This window comes from Eubalaena glacialis, chromosome 2 (genome assembly GCF_028564815.1).
Source record: "Eubalaena glacialis isolate mEubGla1 chromosome 2, mEubGla1.1.hap2.+ XY, whole genome shotgun sequence".
Taxonomy (NCBI): Eukaryota; Metazoa; Chordata; class Mammalia; order Artiodactyla; family Balaenidae; genus Eubalaena; species Eubalaena glacialis.
Genome location: NC_083717.1, coordinates 37,627,327 through 37,648,808, shown reverse-complemented (window position 1 = coordinate 37,648,808; position 21,482 = coordinate 37,627,327). Strand labels below are relative to the sequence as shown.

Genomic DNA, 21,482 nt, shown 5'->3' with positions numbered 1-21,482 from the left:
CGCGGATTCCTTTCCTGCTCAGGGACTGCTTTCGGCCGTCGAGGGGCCTGACAAAATTACTTGCCTCACAGTTCACGGCTCAAAGGGAGCTTCCATTCAACTTTCCCTTTTCATAGACAACTATATGGAGGACTTAAAGAAGTGAAATGACCTGTCCCAGGTCACAGCTCTGGCCCACACTGGGGTCCTGACTGCCAGTCGTCAGATTTTCCTTTCTCTGGCCCTCCCGCACTGCGCAGGCTATCAATCCCAAACTCTGCTCCCTGCCCCCGCGGTCAGGGTCTGCTCGATGGACTACATCTCCCACAATGCTTTGGCCCAGGCTCCCTCCCTCCGCCCGGCTGGGTCCGTATTCGCCAATAGGAAAGCAGAGTTTCCAGGTGCAGTTCTCGGTGGCCAATGAGCGCGGCGGAGGGCGGGCCTCTCCCGTCCATTGTTCTCGGTGCCCCTCGGGCTTGAGCCACCTTGACTCCGGAGGGGCCGGGCAGTGCCCGGGGGCCCTTTTGCGCGCGGAGCGACCGCGGGATTGGCATCTGGTCTCTGGAGAGGTGAGCCCGGAGAGCCAGAGCTGGAGCCGCGCGGGCCGGGAGAGTAGCCCGAGGCAAGGGGATAACGGGCCTGGAGCCAGTGCGGGCAGCCCTGTTGGGGGAGGGGCGTCGGGGGCTCTGTCCCTGTCCCGCGGGCCCCCGTTCTCTCGGTTTAGGCGCTCGGTTGGCTCAGCGACCGGACATGGACTCTTCTCCCTAGTGGTGAGCTCCGTGTACATCCAACCATGGGCGCAGAGTTTAGACTGGAAGGCACAGTGGACGACATCCCGAGCAGCTCATTTTACAGATGGGGAAACTGAGCTTCAGAGGGGGCGTGGCTTGCCCCAGGTGAGACAGTAAATTAACTGACTAGGAACGGTTTTCCCGGGCTCCCAGTTAAGAGTTGTGTTATACCTGTGTTTCTTTTAGCCATTTGGTGAATACATATTGAGAGCTTCAGTGTTTCCACTAGCTTTTCTTTTTTGTTCTTTTAAAAAAAAGTTTTTCCTTGCCTATTTTTTTTGTGTGGGTTATCTGAGTCTACAATGTAGTGATGATTTTTAAAAATAACTTTTCATTGCCTTTTAGTCTTTATTTTAAATAATTTGTAATTTCACTGCTCTCAACATTTTGTAGAATTTCTGTCCAGGTTTTTTTTTTTCCTTGTGTATGTGTTCATTTTTAAAAGGAATTGGGGTCATACTGTGTCTATGGTTTTTCTGCCTTGCTGGTTTTGTTTTTATCCATTAATTTTCATATTATGAGGATTATTTAAAATAATTAATAATAATTGTCAGCATAATTTTAAAATTTTAAAAAATACATAGAGCAGAGTGCACAAATCTTAAATTTCATATGTATGCTCTTATGCAACCATTGTCAAATCAAGATGTAGAACATTTACAGCTCCACTGAGCCCCTTCTCAGTAACAGTCCCTCAAAGGGTAGCCATTATTACATTAGCATAGTTTTTTTTTTTAATTTTATTTATTTATTTATTTATTTAATTTATTTATTTTTGGCTGTGTTGGATATTTGTTGCTGTGCGCGGGCTTTCTCTAGTTGCTGCAAGCGACTCTTCGTTGAGTCGCTTCGAAGCGACTCACTCTTCGTTGCAGTGAGCGGGCTTCTCATTGGGGTGGCATCTGTTGTTGGGGAGCATGGGCTCTAGGTGCGTGGGCTTAAGTAGTTGTGGCACACGGGCTCAGTAGTTGTGGCTCTCAGGCTCTAGAGCACAGGCTCAGTAGTCGTGGTGCACGGGCTTAGTTGCTCCGTGGCATGTGGGATCTTCCCGGACCACGGCTCGAACCCGTGTCCCCTGCATTGGCAGGAGGATTCTTAACCAGGGAAGTTCCACGTTAGCATAATTTTTAATACATTTTATGGTATGAATGTGCCATAATTAACCATTCTCCTGCTGCTGGATTTTTAAGGTGTCAAGTTTTTTTTTGCAATTAGAAACAATGCTATGGTTGTGTGTCCTTGCAAATAAATTTCTCTTTACAAAGATGGTTATTTTAAAAAATAAATTCCTGAGAGGCCAAGGCTGGATCTAAGAGTACAAACATTTTAAAACTTCATATTTTAAAATATGGTAATAATGCAGTTGAGGTATTTCCTTCCTTCCAGTGAGCGTCAAAGTGTCTTGACATCTGATCCTTTGCAAATCCTTGAGAGGTCCCCTTCAGATAAGAAGGATAGGTGTTATTAGCTCTACTTGTTAGGTGGTCAGTGAGGTTGTGTGACTGAGTTGTATGTTAGGTCAAGGTCACTCTGCAGCAAGTCTGAACTGGCTTAGGGCAGGATAACTCAGTCCTGGGTTCTTGCGAGGACTTTGAATTTCTGATACTCATGCTTTGGTCTTTTGGAAAGAAAAATACTCTATTTTTTGTTCTTGTGATTCTTCTTAACTTCTCTTGCCATAGAGATGTTTTCAGGAATAAGCCATTTTTCCTTTAAGAGGGACAGGAAACTTCTGTTGATTTGCGGATGTAAGAATCATTTGGTGGCCTGACCTGGGCTGCTGTGAGTTAGATTGTTTTAGGACAGTTTACTTATTGATTCTAGTTCTCTTTCTCATTCTTAGCCAGACTCCTTGTTGAAATTTGAGGAGGGTGCTGTCTTCTCAGAGAGCCTGGCTGGAGAAGACTGAAGGTCAAGGTTAGAAGCCTGAGTGATTCCCCCCCAGAACGTGGATGATGGCCTCGGAGGTGCCGAGAGTAACCACTGCCCTGAGCCCCTTAGTCCATGTCCCTCAAGAGGAAGATGACCAGGAGGAGGAGGTCGCCACCATGATCCTGGAAGACAACTCCTGGGTGCAGGAAGCTGTGCTGCAGGAGGATGGCCCTGAGTCGGAGCCCTTTCCCCAGAGCGCCGGCAAGGGCAGCCCCCATGAGGAGGTGGCCGGAGGGCCACAGGGTGCCCTTGGCCGTCTTCGAGAGCTCTGCCGGCGCTGGCTGAGGCCAGAGGTGCACACCAAGGAGCAAATGCTGACCGTGCTGCCAAGGGAAATTCAGGCCTGGCTGCAAGAGCATCGGCCCGAGAGCAGCGAGGAGGCGGTGGCCCTGGTGGAAGATTTGACCCAGACCCTTCGGGACAGTGGTGAGATGGAGAACCTCGTAGGGAGAGGGTGGGAGCGCCCCTCTGAGATGGAAGAGTGTGGTGTTTGCAGAGGAGGAGAAGGTGGTATCCAGGTCTGAGTTCGGGTCAGCCCCATCCCTCTACTCTGTCTGCAGGTGATCAGCACATTGTCACCCCAAAATGCCCTGGTGTGTGCAGTGACAGTTCCAGAATTTCAGTATGAGAGGGGCTTAGAGGACTATTCTCAGAGCTAAATTTACGTAGTTAGCAGTTTTTTTGTGTGTAGTTGGAGCGGTTGGGAAGCTGATGGAGGTTATGGGGTGAGGGGCTGAAGACCCCCATAAACCACCCCTTGGCACTTTTCACCCGGTTGTGCAATAAACTTCCAAATATTTAAGTTCCAGCAATTAGAAAAACCAAGTCCTGTATTAAAAAAGTGATTATTTTTGTGAAATCAAGGTGAATGACGAGTAAGCCAGCTAATAACTAGGGACTTATCTGTGGTATAAAGTCATCCCAGGCTCTTAAAAGAGTAATTCCAAACCTGAGCTTTTTGCAACAGTTAATATGTTTGTCTCTTGTGTTATTAATACGTTGTGGGACCCATGGACGCCGTTCAACCACTCTGCCTCCATTCTGGTCTTCAGTTGTAAACTGGACTGCCTTGATTACCAGATATTTACTTCAGATCTACCTGTGCCCCTAGGACTGTTTCAGGACCCCTGGGAACCAATGGCTGCCTTTGTGAGAATGTTCAGGGAACGGAGGAGTGGGGAGAGGAGAGGAGAGGTCAGAGAAGGCTTCACAGAGGATGTGACACTTGAGCAGGAGTTGAGCTGGAGGGGGGTTTGGCAAGGCGTGGGGCAGGGGGAGGGTGTGGCATCCCAGTGGAGCTGAGGCTCAGAAGGGTGGACCGGTGTGGGATCGTTCGGATGACCATAAGGAAGGCTGGCTGATTGGAGTGGAAAGTGTGTTTTTAGGAAGCGGTAGGAAGTAGGGTCTGGGGGAAGACTGGGTGAGGCTTAGACCAAATGTCTTTGGCTTCAGCAAGTTCTAAACTAGGGCCCCAGGGGCATGGGAGGAAGCCGAGCTTAGCAACAGGATGCAGGTTTGATTACAGGAGGGAGAGGCCGGAGGGAGGAGAGCAGCCAGGAAGCCGTCTGGATGCTGGGTGGGCAGTGATAGGGGTGGGTCCAAGATGGGGACTGCAGGGGAAGAGGAGGAGACTGGACGCATGTGAGAAAGAACTAATAGTAACCCTAGCCAGCACTGATGGATCCTTTTTGTGGGCCAGCCAGTGTGCCTAGCATCTGATATGCAAAACTCACGTAAACTCTCAGAGAGCGTGGCTGGAGAAGACTGAAGGTCAAGGTTAGAAGCCTGAGTGATTCCCCCAAGAACGTGGATGATGGCCTCGGAGGTGCCGAGAGTAACCACTCCCCTGAGCCCCTTAGTCCAGGCCCCTCAAGAGGAAGATGACCAGGAGGAGGAGGTCGCCACCATGATCCTGGAAGACGACTCCTGGGTGCAGGAAGCTGTGCTGCAGCTTGGAGACAAGCGGAATTATCATCACCGGGGAAGATAAGTGACTCCCTTAAGATCGCGCAGCTAGTATGAGGCTGAACCAGGATGCCAGCTCAGGGGTCTGAGGACGTGGCTCATGTTCTTAAGCATTTCGTCACATCTGATGCAAAGTCATAGTTCCTGGTGGGATATTGGAAAGAGGGGCTGCAGATGAGGACTAAGACAAAGGTGACTAACTCAGAGGCATCTAGTCTAGAGGATTCAGAAGGCTGGAAAGGGAAGGTGGTTTGGGGACAGAGTTGTAACAATGCCCAGGGACTTGGGAGATGTGAGTATAAAGCTGTCCTTTGGAGAAAAGGGCGGTCATGGAGGGCCACCTGTGAGCCCAGGCCTTCACTGAGCATCTTACATGTCCATCTCGCTGATAATCCCATGAGGTGGGCGGAACTGTCATTTTACAGATGAGGAAATGGAAGTTCAGCAAGATCAAGCTCTTCCTTGAGGTCACACAGCTGGTGAGTGGTGGAGCCAGCATTCAAACTCCAGTCTGTTTGCTTCCACGTGTGTTTGGTAGATCCCAGGTTTTATTTGAAGCAAAATACCTGATTTTCTTTGGCCCTGAAAAATAGCTTTTAATTTTACTCTTCCTACTTAAAAAAGCAAAAACCTCTCATCCTATTTAAAAACCTTGTTTACTATGTAACAAGTTTGTGATGAACCTCAGGCTCTTCAGTGAGATGCCAAAGAGAGGCCAGAGGGGTGGAAGGCTGAGGAGGAACCTCTGAGGTTACTGTTCAGTTGGGGAAGTCACGAAGCAGGGCATCAAGTCTCATCAGGTGTCTCTGAGGCAATGACAGGCTCCCACTGTGACAGCCCTCCCCACCTGGCTTGCTGGAGGGGCTTTGTGCCTTTCATCTTTCACGGGTCATCCCGGATGGGGACTGTCCCAGACTGAGTGGGCTTGTCAGTGCTCTCATTTCTGCCATTGAGATCGTCTTTGTTGGTTTTAATTTGTCTAACACATGCTCCTGACCTGCCTTATGATTACTCAGAGGAACCTCTGCAGTGATCTCCATCCCTTCTCAAACATTTACTCAACATAGACCACTTGACCTCTAGTCTGTTTGTCCAGCTCGGGACCTTTGGTCACATTTACCCAGCACATTTTCAAGGCCTGGTTAGACAGTGGTTGTTTAATATTTGACTAGCAGGCACCTCTAGGTGTTCACAGTTAAAATATTTTATAATTCCAGTTGAGATTGGACCTATATTAATAGTTTAAGTGGTAAAGCTCATCTCTCTTTGTGTTTCCCAAGGGCATTTTGATCCCCATACCCAGCCCTATTTCAGGCTCTTGGTATTTCACCTGAACTCTCGCAGCAGCCTCCAAAGGGAACCTGCCTTCAGCCTCTTTCCCCTGCATTGCTCCACTCCTACCTGAGTGATCGGGCACTCTCCTGCTTAAAAATCTTCTTGAGTTTCCCAGTGTCTCCAAATCAACCATGACCTCTTTGTTCTGCTTGCAGCCCATGGCCCTGTGTGACCTGGCCCAGGTGCCCATGGCTGGTCCTCCTCTGATCCCCTTGCGACAGCTCTTGCTTCATTCAGACCAGATCTTGCTGTTTCTTGAACATAACCTGTACTTGCTGGCATTCACCTGTGCTCCTGAGTTTTGTCTTGGAGTGGCCTTGTCCATCCCTGTGTGATAAAATCCTGGTCTTCCTTTGAGTGCACACCTTTGGAGACCTGCTCCATAAAGCTGTCCTTACTTCCGGCCCCTCTTTCCTGTCCCCAGTTCCACCCATCTGAGAGCATCTCTGATCACCTCTGCTAGAAGTCATCTCCCTCAGAACATTTGGATTCCCCTCCTCTTTTGGCTTTGTATCATATTCCGTCTTGTTTTCTATTTGTATGAATACTCATCTTATTTCTTCTAGGAACCTATAAAATCCCCAAAGTCAAGGAACCTATCTTTTTCTTAAGCTCTCACAGTACCCAGCACAGTGCCCTATACATAGTGGGGACCCAGTAGGTATTGTCGGGATGAGGAAATGAATCCTTCCAGCCTCCCTGCAGGTGTGGAGAAGCTCACCTGCTGGGTCCATGAAGGAGGCAGATAGCTGCTTCCTTCCAGGCTTATCTGCCTCTCCTTGAGAAAGCCAAGCTAAGTTTTGTTGTAAAACAAAATGGGGTCGGGACTTCCCTGGCGGTCCGGTGGTTGGGACTTCGCCTTCCAATGCAGGGGGTGCAGGTTCAATCCCTGGTTGGGGAGCTAAGATCCCACATGCCTCGTGGCCAAAAAACCAAAACATAAAACAGGAGCAATACTGTAACAAATTCAAAGACTTTAAAAATGGTCCACATAAAAAATATCTTAAAAAAAAAAAAAAAAAAGGTCAAGCCCAAAGTTGGCAGAACGTAGCCAGGGATATTTCCAAATCTAGAAAGGGAGACTAGGTAGGACTGCAGCTTAGACCTGGGAGAATTCTCAGGCCGGTAGACAAGTCAGGCAGCTTAGTCCAGCAAGAGAGCACCTACTCTTAGGTTTTCGTTCTTGGAAGCTCTGTATTAATCCTTTGTTTATATTCAGCAAACTCAGTGATTAATCCTTTGTTTATATTCAGCAAACTCAGTGAATATTATCATATTTATGCTGTTAACAAAGATGTTTTTAAACATAGAGAACATGTTTCTGAGTATGGAGGTGGGTGCTATTGCCGTTTCTCAGATTCCAAAGGCTCAAGGGTACCTCCCTTCATGGCCTGAGAATAAACCAGTAGGTGGCCTTTTTCACCTGTTGTTATCCAGCCAAACAGGTAGGAGTAGTCCATGGGACTGGCAGCATTTACTTGAAGGGACAAGCTTTGGATTTGGAAGCCTAAGGTATGGTGAATCCACACCCCAGGGAGGACATTTGCCTGGAGGTCTCTTGCACCGGGGAGCTGGTCTTGGAGGTAGCCACCAGCGCACAAATGCCAGAGAAAATGAAACTGTTGTGGGCTGGACGTGGAAGCCGGAGTAGGGCATCACTGGTCCTGTGGAGACCATCCATCCAGTGATGTGCTCTTTCTTTTTATTTTTTTAAAAATAAATTTATTTATTTATTTTTGGCTGTATTGGTTCTTCGTTGCTGTGTATGGACTTTACCTAGTTGCGGCGAGCAGTGGCTACTCTTCGTTGCGGTGCATGAGCTCTAGGCACGCAGGCTTCAGTAGGTGTGGCTCGCGGGCTCTAGAGCGCAGGCTCAGTAGTTGTGGCGCATAGGCTTAGTTGCTCCGCGGCATGTGGGATCTTCCTGGACCAGGGCCCGAACCCGTGTCCCCTGCGTTGGCAGGCGGATTCCTAACCACCGCGCCACCAGGGAAGTCCTACGCTTTCTCTTTTTAGATGAGATTGGCCCACATGGTTCATGCCTGGCAGCTGTGTTTTTAGCCTGTGTTTCACAGGCCTGTTGAAAGACCATTTATGAAAAGCACTAGTTACCTGTGTTGCTGGTTACAAATTACTGATGTAAAACCCAATACACTTCCATTTTTTTTCTGGTGATTCGGAGAATGAGAACCCCAATTTTCCAGGGCAGTCTTGAGTATAAAATATTTGTCCTTGTAAAGCATCAAAATGTCTCAAATTCCAATAGCTGGCAGCCAAACCATACCTCTCAGAATGTTTCACATCGGTCTGTAAGAGGCCTGGGCCCTGGGGCCAGAAGTCATTTCTCAAATTGTATGGCCTAATTTTCGGTTCAGAAAGTATAGTCACTAGAGTTGAGACAGCTTGTCCTTGAACTGTTCTCTAATTGCTCTACCCACCCTCATCTCACTTTCTGTATGAAGTAAGCGGAAAAATACCTTTAGAGCCCGGAGACCAGTGGACTCATGCCGCAGCGGCCTCCCCAAGATAACCCCAGACCAGTGTGATTGCAGCATCAGGCTGAAAGGGGAAATGCTCCTCTCCTAACAGATTCTTCTTTTTTTTGGCCGAATAGCACGACTTGCAGGATCTTAGTTCCCTGACCAGGGATCGAACCCAAGCCCCCTGCAGTGGAAGCTTGGAGTCTTATCCACTGGACCGCCAGGGAAGTCCCTAACAGATTCATTTTATCTCATAGAAGCCCCACCACCCGAAAAAGAAACTGCTGCCATCAGAGGGGAGCAAAGGGGAAATTATGGGGCTCAAAATTGATAGATTCGTGACATATAAATCCTCTGACCATTAGTGTGGGGTCCCTGTGCCATCAGCATCATCTGGAAGTGTGTTAAAAATGAAATCCCCGGGCCTCCCTTCAGACCTACTGAACCAGAAACTCTGGGGGTGGGGTCCAGCTTGTTATGGGTTTAACAAGCCCTCCAGGTGATGCTGATTCAGCCACCAGTTTGAGAACCACTGTGCTAGACCTCTGGTTCTCAGACTTCTCATTGGGGTCCTGGAACCCACTCCAGGGATTCTGATTTTCTGATTTAGTTGGCATGGGGTGTGGCCCAGGCAAGGGAGTTTTGAAAGCTTCCCAGGTGGTTCTAAGATGCAGTGAAGTTTAAAAACCACTGCTCTAGAGCCTTGTTACTCAGAATGTGGTCCATGCACCAAAAACATAGGTGTCACCTGGGAGCTTGCTAGAAAGGCATACCTCAGTCTCAGCCCAGCCCCACTGAAGCAGAATCTGCATTTAGCAAGATCTGCAGGTGATTCATATGCACTATGAAGTTCGAGAAGCACTCCTCTAGACCAGTCAGGAATGGAGATTATCAACTTCAAACCTACTCTTGTCCAACAGGTGAGCTGAGAGTCACAGCTGACCTCTCCAGCCATCCTCAGCATCACACCTGGCTTTTGGTGGGCACAGGCAGCAGCTTACCTATTTTGAGTTTGCTGGCCCAGCAAAAATGCTCCCTTGGTGACAGCAAATGAACAAATACTTTCATTTTTGTTAATAAGGGGAGTGAAGAGTGGTGCAGGGTTGTAAAGGTATATGTCTTTTTAAAGCCACGATTCTCAGTTTCCAAACAAAATCACTTTCAATTCACTTAAATATTTGAAGTGTATACCATACAGAACTCTCAGAGAGATGTAACATTATAACTGTAACTGTTTGGCAATAATTCATTTAAACTGATAACAGCTCCTTGCTGTTTTTACCAGCACTTTGTCTTTCAGGCAGTCAGAGCTCAGGGGGGAACAACAGTCCCAGTCACTCAGGTGCTATCAGGTTCCCGCCAGTCTTGCCAGGGCAGCGCCCTGATAGGGAGAGCCCCACTTGGGCATCAGCTGTATCAGAATTACAGACCCATTTCTGCATTTTAGACCAGTGGCTCTGACCATGGTGTTGAGACACAGCGGTTATGTCACAATCAGGGGGGAGGGACCTTACAAGAATTCTGAGCTTAACACACATTAAAGCACCAAAATTTGTGACCAGTTATCTCATTGTTATAGATAAATTACAGCAAATTCAGGCTTATCCCCATATTGACAGCAATTTTCCTTACACTTATTCTGGTACGCTTTCTAGGATGGGAGAGAAAGCAGAGGCCTCTAGCCAGGCAGGGGGACACACGTGGCCCTGTGCATTCCATGGGAATGTGCTGTGCATGTGAGTCTAGAGCCCATGTCGAGGGCAGGAAAATACAAGATCCATTGATTTAGACCGATTTGCAATTGTCTAGTAACCAATAAGGGCCCTATGGCAATTCAGGAATCGTTCAGTGGATGGACCGTTCAGTGGATGGTATTTGGACAGTGGTCTGACCCTTTTGAAAAAACTAAAACTGGATCTCTACTTCACAAGTTACACAGAAATCAATTCCAGATGAGTTATAGCTCTATACTGTAAAAGATCTGGAATCACCTATAGGAGAGTATTTTTGTAATCTTGCAGTGGGGTGGGACTTCTTAATCTTGTAAACAAGACAGAAATCGTCAAAGCTAAATTGGACTCATGGAAACAGAAAAAAAGTCTTTTATATTAAAAAGATACGGTGGGGATTTCCCTGGTGGTGCAGTGGTTAAGAATCCACCTGCCAATGCAGGGGACATGGGTTCGAGCCCTGGTCCGGGAAGATCCCACATGCCGCGGAGCAACTAAGCCCGTGCGCCACAACTACTGAGCCTGCGCTCTAGAGCCCGTGAGCCACAACTACTGAGACTGCATGCCACAACTACTGAAGCCCACATGCCTAGAGCCCATGCTGCACAACAAGAGAAACCACCACAATGAGAAGCTCGAACACCGCAAAGAAGAGTAGCCCCTGCTCCCCTCAACTAGAGAAAGCATGTGTGCAGCGACGAAGACCCAACACAGCCAAAAATAAATAAATAAATAAATAAGATACTATGAACAAAGTTCAAAGACAATGCACAGACTGGGAGGAAATATCTGCAACAAAGTCTGCAGTGTAGCAGATAAGAGTCAAAATCTTGCTCTGTAAGAGCATGTACAATTCATAAGAAATTGTCAACCCAGTAGAATAGAAGGTAAAAGATATGATCTGGCAATTTAGAAATGAATAAAAACAAATTATATCCATATGAAAAGATGTTCAACCTTACAAATTACCAGGGAAATACCCATTAAAGCAAGATACTATTCTTTTTCCTGTTAGGCCATCAGAAATTGAATAGTGTTTCTAAGAATTCTCTGCCTTTTTGAGCATTAACTTCATCTTTTAAAATTAATTCCAGAATTTTTCTTGTAAGTAATGTATCAACTATTTTAAATTTGGTAAGAGTACATAAAATGATATATAAGAGCCATAAATTCTCTTTTCTTGCTATGGTGGTAAAATATATAACATAAAATTACCATTTTAACCATTTCTAGGTGTACAGTTCAGTGGCATTAAGTACGTTCACATTGTTGTGCAGCCGTCACCACTATCCATATCCAGAACTTTTTCCTCTTCCCAAACTGAAACTATACCCATTAACAGTAACTCCGGGCTTCCCTGGTGGCACAGTGGTTAAGAATCCGCCTGCCAATGCAGAGGACATGGGTTCGATTCCTGGTCCCGGAAGATCCCACATGCCGCAGAGCAGCTAAGCCTGTACGCCACAACTGCTGAAGCCCGCGTGCCTAGAGCCCGTGCTCCGCGACAAGAGAAGCCACCGCAATGAGAAGCCCACACACCGCAACAGAGTAGCCCTTGCTCACCACAACTAGAGAAAGCCCGCGCGCAGCAACGAAGACCCAACGCAGCCAAAAATAACTAACTAACTAAAATCTATTAAAAAAAAAACCCACTAACTCCCCTTCTCTCCCCACAACCCCTGGCAACCACCATTCTGCTTTCTGTCTCTATGAATTTGCTTTAGTAGTTTCGGGGGAGATCAAAACATTTAGAAAATGAGACCCCTTCTTTCCTATTTCCTTAATGCCTGACTCATCTCTGAGTTTTCCCTACTGGAGATCTGGCCGTCCAACCGCTTGCTCACAAGCCTGCTTCCTCAGAAGCCTGCCTCCCTGTATCCAGTCTCATCCACAAAATATGCTCATTTTGAAATAGCAAACACTCTTTCTACTGGTGAAGTTCCTTTTTAAAGAAAATTCCCAGCTCCTACCATCTCATCCCATCTCTACTCATTAACATGTTGATGAAGTTATTCCCCTTTTATCTGACCAAATCAGCTTCTGAGTTTTCACTTTCTTAATTGACCACCAACAAAAAAAGGAGAGAATTGCCTGCAGTTGAATGTACTCTATACTCTTGATTTCACCAGTGCCAGCTTTTCTTGAGGAGGAGCTTGGAGGAACCAGGATCCCTCATCCTTCCCAGCTCAGTGATTTTTTTTTCCCATTTGGAGGCCCTTGTTAAGGCAGATCGCCGGAAGGGTGCTCTTTTCTGTCCTTTAGAAAGGCTCCCGTGCCTCTGTGTTATCAGAGATCAACCTTAAAAGAACTCTCAATCTTCCTTTGGCCTTCCCTGGAGTATAACAGTCTTGAATCTTTGTCTACGTAAAGGAGGATAGGACTGGTCCTTAAGCAGCAGACAGTGAGGGGGTTATTGGGTCTGGATTCTGCTCAGATGGGCCTCTGCAGTGAGGTGACAGAGGAAGATAATCACACAAATTAAGCATCATGTTTAAAGGCCTCCAGATTATAAAGGAATTCTCTCATATTCTTGTCTAATAGTTCAGTACTAATTTTTTTCCCTTTAAATCTTTGATCTATTTGAGATTTGTCCTAGTATGGGTCCAACTGAAATTTTTCCATTTGACTTAACTGGTTGTTCCCAGCATCATGAATGCTGGTGTCTTTTGGATGTGGTGTCTTTTCTCCATGGATTTGAGAGGCTACCCTTATATTCAACATATGTTAAATTCCCATGGTCATAGAGATTTTTTTTTTCTGTTCCACTGGTCTGTCTATTCATGAGCCACCTGAATTAAATTCTGAATTCACATGTCTATTGAGTCTATTTCTGGAGGTTTGGTTTTGTTTCATTGGTTTGATTGTCTATTAATGTTTTAATTACAGTAAGTCCCCTACATACAAGCAAGTTCTGTTCCGAGAGCATGTTCGTTAAGTCCAGTTTGTTCATTAAGTCCAACAAAGTTAGCCTAGGTACCCAACTAACACAATCGGCTATGTGGTATTGTACTGTAACAGGTTTATAATACTTTTCACACAAATAATACATAACAAACAAATAAACACAAAAAATAAAACATTTTTAATTTTAAAGTACAGTACCTTGAAAAGTACAGTAGTACAGTACAACAGCTGGCATCCAGGGGCACGTTCATGTCTTTGAAAGTTCGTAACTTGAAGGTTCGTATGTAGGGGACTTACTGTATTGAGGTTTTATGTTTTAACATTTGACAGAGATAGTTGCTCCCCGCCTTACTCCCCTGATTTCAGTCAGTAATCTTATCTACAATAATGTTTATTTTTGTACTGTTAAAGACTCTTATACTTCAGTTACATGATTTGCCAGTTTTAAATGATAACCTTTGAACTCCCAGGTATACAGATGAGGCAGTTAATGAATATATCCTGTATCCCAGTTTCTTCCCCACAACCCCAATTTTGGTTAGCATGTCATTTCTACATGGCTGTGTAACGTTTACATTCTCTTTCTTCACTCTAATCGCCACAGTAGTTTTAGACATTGTTCTAAAGTTAAATGTATCTGTTCAGCCCCAGTCCTTTTGCTCTAGCATTGCCTTTGTCTCGTGGTTGACCGAAATTCATCTCCCAATAGTTTCCTCAAGAGGGGTCATAGGAACAATATTCTGCGAACTTGTGTATATTCAAAGCTGTTGGCCTGTAAACTTTATGCTTGAAGGACAGTTTTGTTGAACGTAAAATCCTTGACATCCGTTTTCTTTTCTTGCATGTCTTGTAGCTCTTGCTGTATGATCTGCAGGGATTGAATGTTACCGGAGAGAAATTTGAGACTGGTTGATTTTCTTCCCCCATATAAGTGATTCGATCTTTTTGCCTTGTTGTCCCCTGTCTCATTAGTAACCAACCTGGGTTAGTTTTCCTTGGCACACAGTGTACCTTTCAAGGGTTCCTCTTTTTTTTTTTTAAATGTATTTATGTATTTAATTTTTTGACCACGGGGCACATGGGATCTTAGTTCCCCGACCAGAGATCGAACCTGCTCCCCCTGCATTGGAAGTGCAGAGTCTTAACCACTGGACTGCCAGGAAAGTCCCATCAAGGGTTCTTCTATCTTTATAGATTATACTTGAAGGATTTGTTCTATTCCTTTGGCTTAGTTTCCTTTTTTGAGAACTCTAGTTATATATTTATTGATTCTCCTTTTATCTCACTTTGGTTTCTGTCATTCTCTTTAATCTTTTTTTTTTGAACTTTATTTTTTTTTATACAGCAGGTTCTTATTAGTTATCTATTTTATACATATCAGTGTATACATGTCAATCCCAATCGCCCAATTCATCCCACCACCACCACCCCGCCCCACTTTCCCCCCTTGGTCTTTAATCTTTTTAACTTCTTTCTTTGTTTCCATCTCACTTCAATTCTCCTTTTCCCTTCCTGTGCTTTCCAAGGTGCCTATTTTCCTTTGTGTTCCTCCCCGTTTTGTCTTCATTTCTCTGGATTTTTTCCCCTTCTTCCCAGCTCACATTTCCTCTCTTCCTGTTGTCTCTTCCTCAACTTCTACTTTGTGGTCTTCCTTCATAGAGGCGGTTGCTTCACTTAACATTTTTTAGGGATGAAAAATGGTCACTTTTCTCAATAACAAAAATTCCCATGATTCACTTGGGAGAGTCAAGGCTCTCTCCGCTGCTTTACAGAAACAGAAAGCTTCCTGCACACACAGCTCATCTGTGTGATTCTATATAATTGTAGCCTCACCTCCCTTGCTTCTCCGAACCAAGGAAGCCAGCCCTGCTCACCCTAGTTCCCAAGTGTACCGATGCACTTGAGGGTGAGTCCCTGACCCTCAGGAAGTGATTTTCTGCCTGAGCTTTTTGAGACACTGCCCCCAAGAGCGCCCCCCTCCTACTTTCCATGCTTGTTCTCTTCACTTTTTCCCTCCTTGGCTTCTGCCCGGTCTCTGCTGTTTTTGGAAGCCCTTACATGTATTTTGTTGTCTGCAAATTAATCTCCCTCCTTATCTCACTGAAAACGAAGTCTGAGTTTTTGTTTTCCCTGTTGCTTCTGAGCTCAGCCTGGAACATACCAGTTCTGATTTTAGGGCAATGAAAAACCTTATTAACTACTGTCCTTATTCGGAAGAGAACAACTACTAAGGTCATCACAAAAGGGTTTTGGGTCATGTTAGCTTGAAGAAAATGAATCAGGGCCTCAGCCTGGAGGTTCTTATAGAAGAGATAATAGCAGAGCTCTGTGATAGAAACTTGCAAAAGAGCAGTCTTGCAGGACGTTGAGGAAGCACAGAATTCCTGGCCCTAGCCAGGCAGGAGCTTGCATGGTGCCCCTCATTCCTGTATCCATCCCCTGGAGATCTGGGGGAGGGGGGCCAGAGGGCAATTATAGGAGTCCACAGATTACCAGCAGCATATATGTCAGTGTGAGCATGAAATGTAATTATATGCTTAATTGCAAGTTTAAGTAGATCTTATTTTGACTAAAGACATGAGTGGAACCTAGGTTCAACCTGAGAGATGGAGGCCACATTGTATCATGTGCATATATGGAAATATACATTAACTTATAGAGACTAATAATCACTGAATTGAGCATCTAACCTTAAACAGTTTATCAGCATTAACAATGGAAATGTCACTAGATCTTTGTGTAATTATTTGGTAATTGTCTTCCTTGCTATGAATGGAACTACTTTCTTATGAGGTCTAATGTGTGATGTTAGGTCTTAGTAATAATCAGGCTATCACCTTTATCAATAAAAGCATTGACTGACTTCTGTATACTCTATAGAATTTTTAAAAAGGGTTGAAGATACCTTACAGAAATAGAGCACAAAGAAATTATAGTAAAGAAGAAAATATTGGGAAGGAAAAAATGAAATGAAAGAACACAAATTGCATGCTGTAAAAACATCCAGTATTCCTGCTCTGAGGTTTTGGCTTCAAGCTTCCAAGCAGGCAAGGCAGAGAAGGAGCCACAGTCTGGGGCGTGAGGCAGACACAGATCACTCAGAAGAGCAGCTCCTTTTGATATTTCCATCAGAGAGAAATTTCCTCCTCTGGCCGATCAAGAGGATATTGTGTGGTATAAACAATGTCGTCAACAACTTCCTGGCAGCATTAATGTTCCTGACAGCTGCTGACTTAAAAAAATGCACAGTGTGAGAGTTGAGGGTTAAGTTTTATTTGGGAGAAAATGAGAACTATAGCTCGGGAGACAGCATCTGAGGTAGCTCTGAGAAACTGCTCCAAAGACGTAATGGGGGAGGTCAGTATATATGTGATTTTGGTGAAGGGGGAGTATATGCAATCAAGCACATATTTTTTTGCAGAAGGTTTCTGCTAGTCTCGTGAAGGTTACTGCTAGTCCCGAGGAGCAGACGTCACCATGAAGGAATTGAGTGCTTTTCCAGATACGAGGAGATGCAAGAATCGGGCTCATAAAATGGTCTCCTGAAAATATGTAACTATCTGAAGACCTGTTCTGCCAGTTTTTCCCAGAGCACGGAGGGCCTCATTTCTGCTCTCCACCCTGAACTCCTTTCAGGGGGAGTTGAAAGTCAGCAGCTGCAGCAGCATGTGATTTAGTCCTTGTAGAGGTAGATGGCAAGTGCCAATTTGTAGCTGACACAGCCATTAATTTCTTTTTTTTTTTTTTTTTTACTTTTTTTTATATTGATTAACAATGTCGTGTTAGTTGATAGAAGTTCATTTCTTTTTAATTTTTTACTTTTCGGCTGTGCTGCGCGGTATGTGGGATCTTAGTTCCCCGACCAGGGATCAAACCCGTGCCCCCTGCAGTGGCAGCACAGACTCTTAAGCACTGGACCACTAGGGAAGTCCGTGATTAATTTCTAATTACCCTTCTTAGAGTGTTCATCAGTGTCAGCCAGAGCCATTAAACCAACACGCAGTTCAGTGAACACAGTTCTGCTGGTGTCAGAGCAGTGTGATCCAGGCCCACAGCTCTGCTGGCTTAATCCTGGGATAGACTTTAGAGTCTCTCATTTAAGGAAGGGAATGCATGTTCTTCCAGCAGTCCTCCCTCATGATTTGTTTCACCCAAACGTTTGCTAAGTATTGGGCAGTAGTTTGGCAAGTTTCTGGAAGGTAGATATTTTGTATTACCGATGGGAGATCTATCTGTAGACTCTCATTGCAGGTAGATTTGAGGGCTCTTTTTTTTTTTTTTTTTTTTTTTGGCTGCGTAGCATGTGAGATCTTAGTTCCCTGACCAGGGATCAAACCCGTGCCCCTATAGTGGAAGTGCGGAGTCCTAACCACTGGACCGCCAGGGAAGTCCCCAAATTTGAGGGCTCTTTTAACTGCCCACTTACTTGTTTCCAGTCATGTGTATAGACACCTAGAGTCCTTGTTGCTGGTGCCCTGTCATCTTGTCTGTGTCTTACTTAAATGCCAACTAATAATATTATAAGCATCAGACATTTTAATGCACAGAATTATTATATAAGCTCCATTTGAAAGGAGACTGAGCTTTAGGGGAATATCTGTGGTACCAATAAGAAACTCATTCATTCATTCATCAAATTTAATAGAGCACCTACTAAGCATCGAGCACCATGGTGAGTATCAGGGACTGTGTACCCTGTTGCTTTCCTTTGATCAGGAATTTGGAAATTCCCACCTGATCTCATTTCCTAGTTGAGAAACAGGTAGAGACCTGGAACCCACATCTTTAAGACTTAGAAATTCTGGGTGATCATCATAAAGATATGAGACCTGGCAACTGAATAACCAGTTAGAAGGAAATAAACCTGTTTTTTTTTTTTAAGTTTTGAGGGTTCTCTAGCCTTTTTATTTTCACTCCAAGTTTAATTCATTTTAAATTTCCCCTTTGGTTTTCTTTTCTCATCATTACAGGAAATTGAGTACAAATTGTACAATTTTCTTCATTGTTTCAGATTTTGAGATCCAGAGTGAAAATGGGGAGAACTCTAACCAAGACATATTTGAGGATGTTGAATCACATGAAATGTTCTCCGAAATGCCTGAAGGGGAAGGCATTCCACAATCTGACTGGGAAAGTGACTTGGAGAGAGACTGCAGCTCCCGGGGGCCCCGGGGAAACACCCCAGGGGAGGACCATGGGGAGGTGCCACCCCAGGGCAGGGAAGTTGGACAGCTCATAGGCCTTCAGGGCACCTACCTGGGTGAGAAGCCCTATGAGTGTCCCCAGTGTGGGAAAACCTTCAGCCGGAAATCCCACCTCATCACGCACGAGCGGACCCACACAGGAGAGAAATACTACAAATGCGACGAGTGCGGAAAAAGCTTTAGTGATGGTTCCAACTTCAGTAGACACCAAACCACTCACACCGGGGAGAAACCTTATAAGTGCAGGGACTGTGGGAAAAGCTTCAGCCGGAGTGCAAACCTCATAACCCACCAGAGGATTCACACGGGAGAGAAACCCTTCCAGTGCGCCGAGTGTGGCAAGAGTTTCAGCAGGAGCCCCAACCTCATCGCCCATCAGCGGACTCACACGGGGGAGAAACCATACTCGTGCCCCGAGTGCGGCAAGAGCTTCGGCAACCGGTCCAGCCTGAACACGCATCAGGGGATCCACACGGGAGAAAAGCCCTACGAATGTAAAGAATGCGGCGAAAGCTTTAGTTACAACTCCAACCTCATCAGGCACCAGAGAATCCACACAGGAGAGAAGCCGTACAAGTGCCCTGACTGTGGACAGAGGTTCAGCCAGAGCTCGGCCCTCATCACCCACCGGAGAACTCACACGGGAGAAAAACCTTATCAGTGCAGCGAGTGCGGGAAGAGCTTCAGCCGCAGCTCCAACCTGGCCACGCACCGGAGGACCCACCTGGTGGAGAAGCCCTACAAGTGCGGGGAGTGTGGGAAGAGCTTCAGCCAGAGCTCCAGCCTGATTGCACACCAGGGGATGCACACGGGTGAGAAGCCCTACGAGTGCCTGACATGTGGGGAGAGCTTCAGCTGGAGCTCCAACCTCATCAAGCACCAGAGGATCCACACGGGTGAGAAGCCCTACAAATGCAGTGAGTGTGGGAAAGGCTTCAGCCAGCGCTCCCAGCTGGTGGTGCACCAGAGGACCCACACGGGTGAGAAGCCCTATAAATGCCTCATGTGCGGCAAGAGCTTCAGCCGGGGCTCCATCTTGGTCATGCATCAGAGAGCCCACCTGGGAGACAAGCCATACAGGTGTCCCGAGTGCGGGAAAGGCTTTAGCTGGAATTCAGTCCTCATCATACACCAGCGAATCCACACCGGAGAGAAGCCCTACAAATGCCCCGAGTGCGGCAAAGGCTTCAGCAACAGCTCCAATTTTATCACACATCAGAGAACTCACATGAAGGAGAAACTTTACTGAAGGGGCATAGAGGGAAGGTGAGGGACTGGCCCAGGAGGGCACTTGCCACTCTGCCCCCAGACAGGGATGTGTCTGTAGAAGAGCCATTCTTCCTAAAGGCTTGTTGGGGATCTTTGCCAGAATCTTACCCCTGCTCACCCTCATTTCTAGGATCCCATCATCTTAGTGGTCAGTCAAACCCCGAGAACAGAGCGTAGGAATGGAAGGTCGGAAAGCTGGGGCTTTTTCTGTCACTTTTCTCGACTTGATTGGCTCCTTCGCTCTTGATCCTCTGTGCCCCAGTTTCCTCTTTGGTAGAACAGGGGGGATATTTCTCCGTGTGGAACGGAAGACAGCATGGCCCGCATTTTAGAGAAATACCAGGAACCTGTTTGTGTTGGCTGGTCGTTCTGCTGCCAGTTGTTGGGCTAAGGTGCCTTCACCCGAGCTGCTAGCATCCCAGGGCCCCTGCCATGGCAGAACTGGCCCTTCCTGCCTTTGTGTCCTGGGGTTTGATTTCGGGTCAAGGTGGAGGGGCTTCTCCAATTCTGAGTCATCCACATGAAGCTAAAGCCCTTTTCTCGTTCTAGAAAGTGTCAGAACACCAAAACACGAGGGAGTCTGGCCCAGAACCAGTGTCCCAGTACCTTTCCATTGATAGGAGTTGCCCAGGGCCTGCCAAGGAAGCCATAAACGGAGGAGATGTATATGTTTGCTCTTGTCTCTGCTTACTGTCCTGGGGTAAGTCGGCTGTGGGTCGGCGGGGACACATTTATTCTTGCAGGGTTTCAGTTTTTGAGTGTGAGGTGAAGTCAGAGCCGCCAGCTGCCTCCCCCGCTGGATGGTATTTCTATCTTGTTCAGGGTGAAACCGTCCTGCACTCTGCAGGGTCACCTTGTGTCTTTACCCCCCAGATACATGGCCCCGTAATCACTCTGTGCACTTGTCGATTTTATCTTACATATACAGATCTAGAATTCTGTCTGGTAGCTTTTGTATACAAAGAACGTTATTTTTAAGGAAGTGTTGATTTTGAGGACACATCACCTGTACCCTGGAGAGATTTGGGCTTGAATCAAGAGTTGTCCTACAGATGTTGCCCTTGATCTTGGGATGCTACCAGGGCTTTGTTCTTGGGTCCTTGAGCTGTGAAACAGTAAAGACTGGATGATAGCAGGTGAAGGGGTTTGTTAGGAGGGAAGAGGAGGGTAAATAGGCTTTTCTCTCCTACACATAGGGCCTGCACTCAGAAGGCACCTTGGTTCTTACAGGGTGGATGCTCCAAATTGCCTAATAAAGTAGAGTCCCATTCTTTTCCTGAGTCTGTCTTTTCACATGTGTTAAAAACCCAAACTTGACAAACCCATATCTCACTTCCCCACCCCACCCACCTCCTGCCCCAGGCTGGAAGTGGTCCAAGACCTTTAGGGGGAAAAAAATCACTTGCTTCAAAGAGCACACCTTTGGGTGAACCTAGTCCTGTGTGCTTGACCAGTGCACACACCTCTCCACTGCTCTTTGCTAACTCTGCATCCAGTCTGTCAGCCAACACTTGGAGCGGCAGCTTTGGCTAAGGTGCCAGATGATTCCCAGTGGTCTCCTTGGGAGGCCATCTCCATCCAGAATCAACTAAGTTAGACACAAGGAAGCTCTGGGCAGTAGCAGTTGTTACACCAAACCATGTAGGCTGTGAAATCCCTGTCACCGATTCCATTCCTTCACTTACAGGGCAAACATTTACTGAGGGCATGTGTACCATCACCATGCTAGGTGCTGGAGAAAGGTTGTGAACAAGAAGTTCCGTTACCCGTCGTCATGCCGCTTTACTAGGAGAAAGATTTCCATCTGTCTGGGAAGATACAAGAGCTGCCCTGCCTGTAAGGGAGAGTGGACAGGAGGGTTTCCTAGGTGGCGTTCAGTTCTGGAATTTGGGT

General features: G+C 46.2%; 1 protein-coding gene across 4 annotated transcripts; it reads left to right on the top strand.

The window, feature by feature from the left end:
• Positions 1–435: 435 nt before the first annotated feature.
• On the top strand, positions 436–20,997 carry ZSCAN2 (zinc finger and SCAN domain containing 2). Of its 4 annotated transcripts, none has more exons than XM_061179896.1 (4): positions 436–548; positions 748–875; positions 2,614–3,128; positions 18,128–20,997. In XM_061179896.1, exons 3-4 carry the CDS (start codon positions 2,723–2,725, stop codon positions 19,567–19,569), a joined length of 1,848 nt encoding a protein of 615 aa, XP_061035879.1. In that variant the 5' UTR covers positions 436–548; positions 748–875; positions 2,614–2,722; the 3' UTR covers positions 19,570–20,997. The 4 variants fall into 4 exon arrangements, with proteins under 4 accessions (XP_061035879.1, XP_061035881.1, XP_061035878.1 ...); XM_061179898.1 differs by lacking the exon at positions 748–875 and having other exon boundaries at positions 18,128–19,586; positions 20,139–20,160; XM_061179895.1 differs by lacking the exon at positions 748–875.
• The last annotated feature ends 485 nt before the right edge of the window (positions 20,998–21,482 follow it).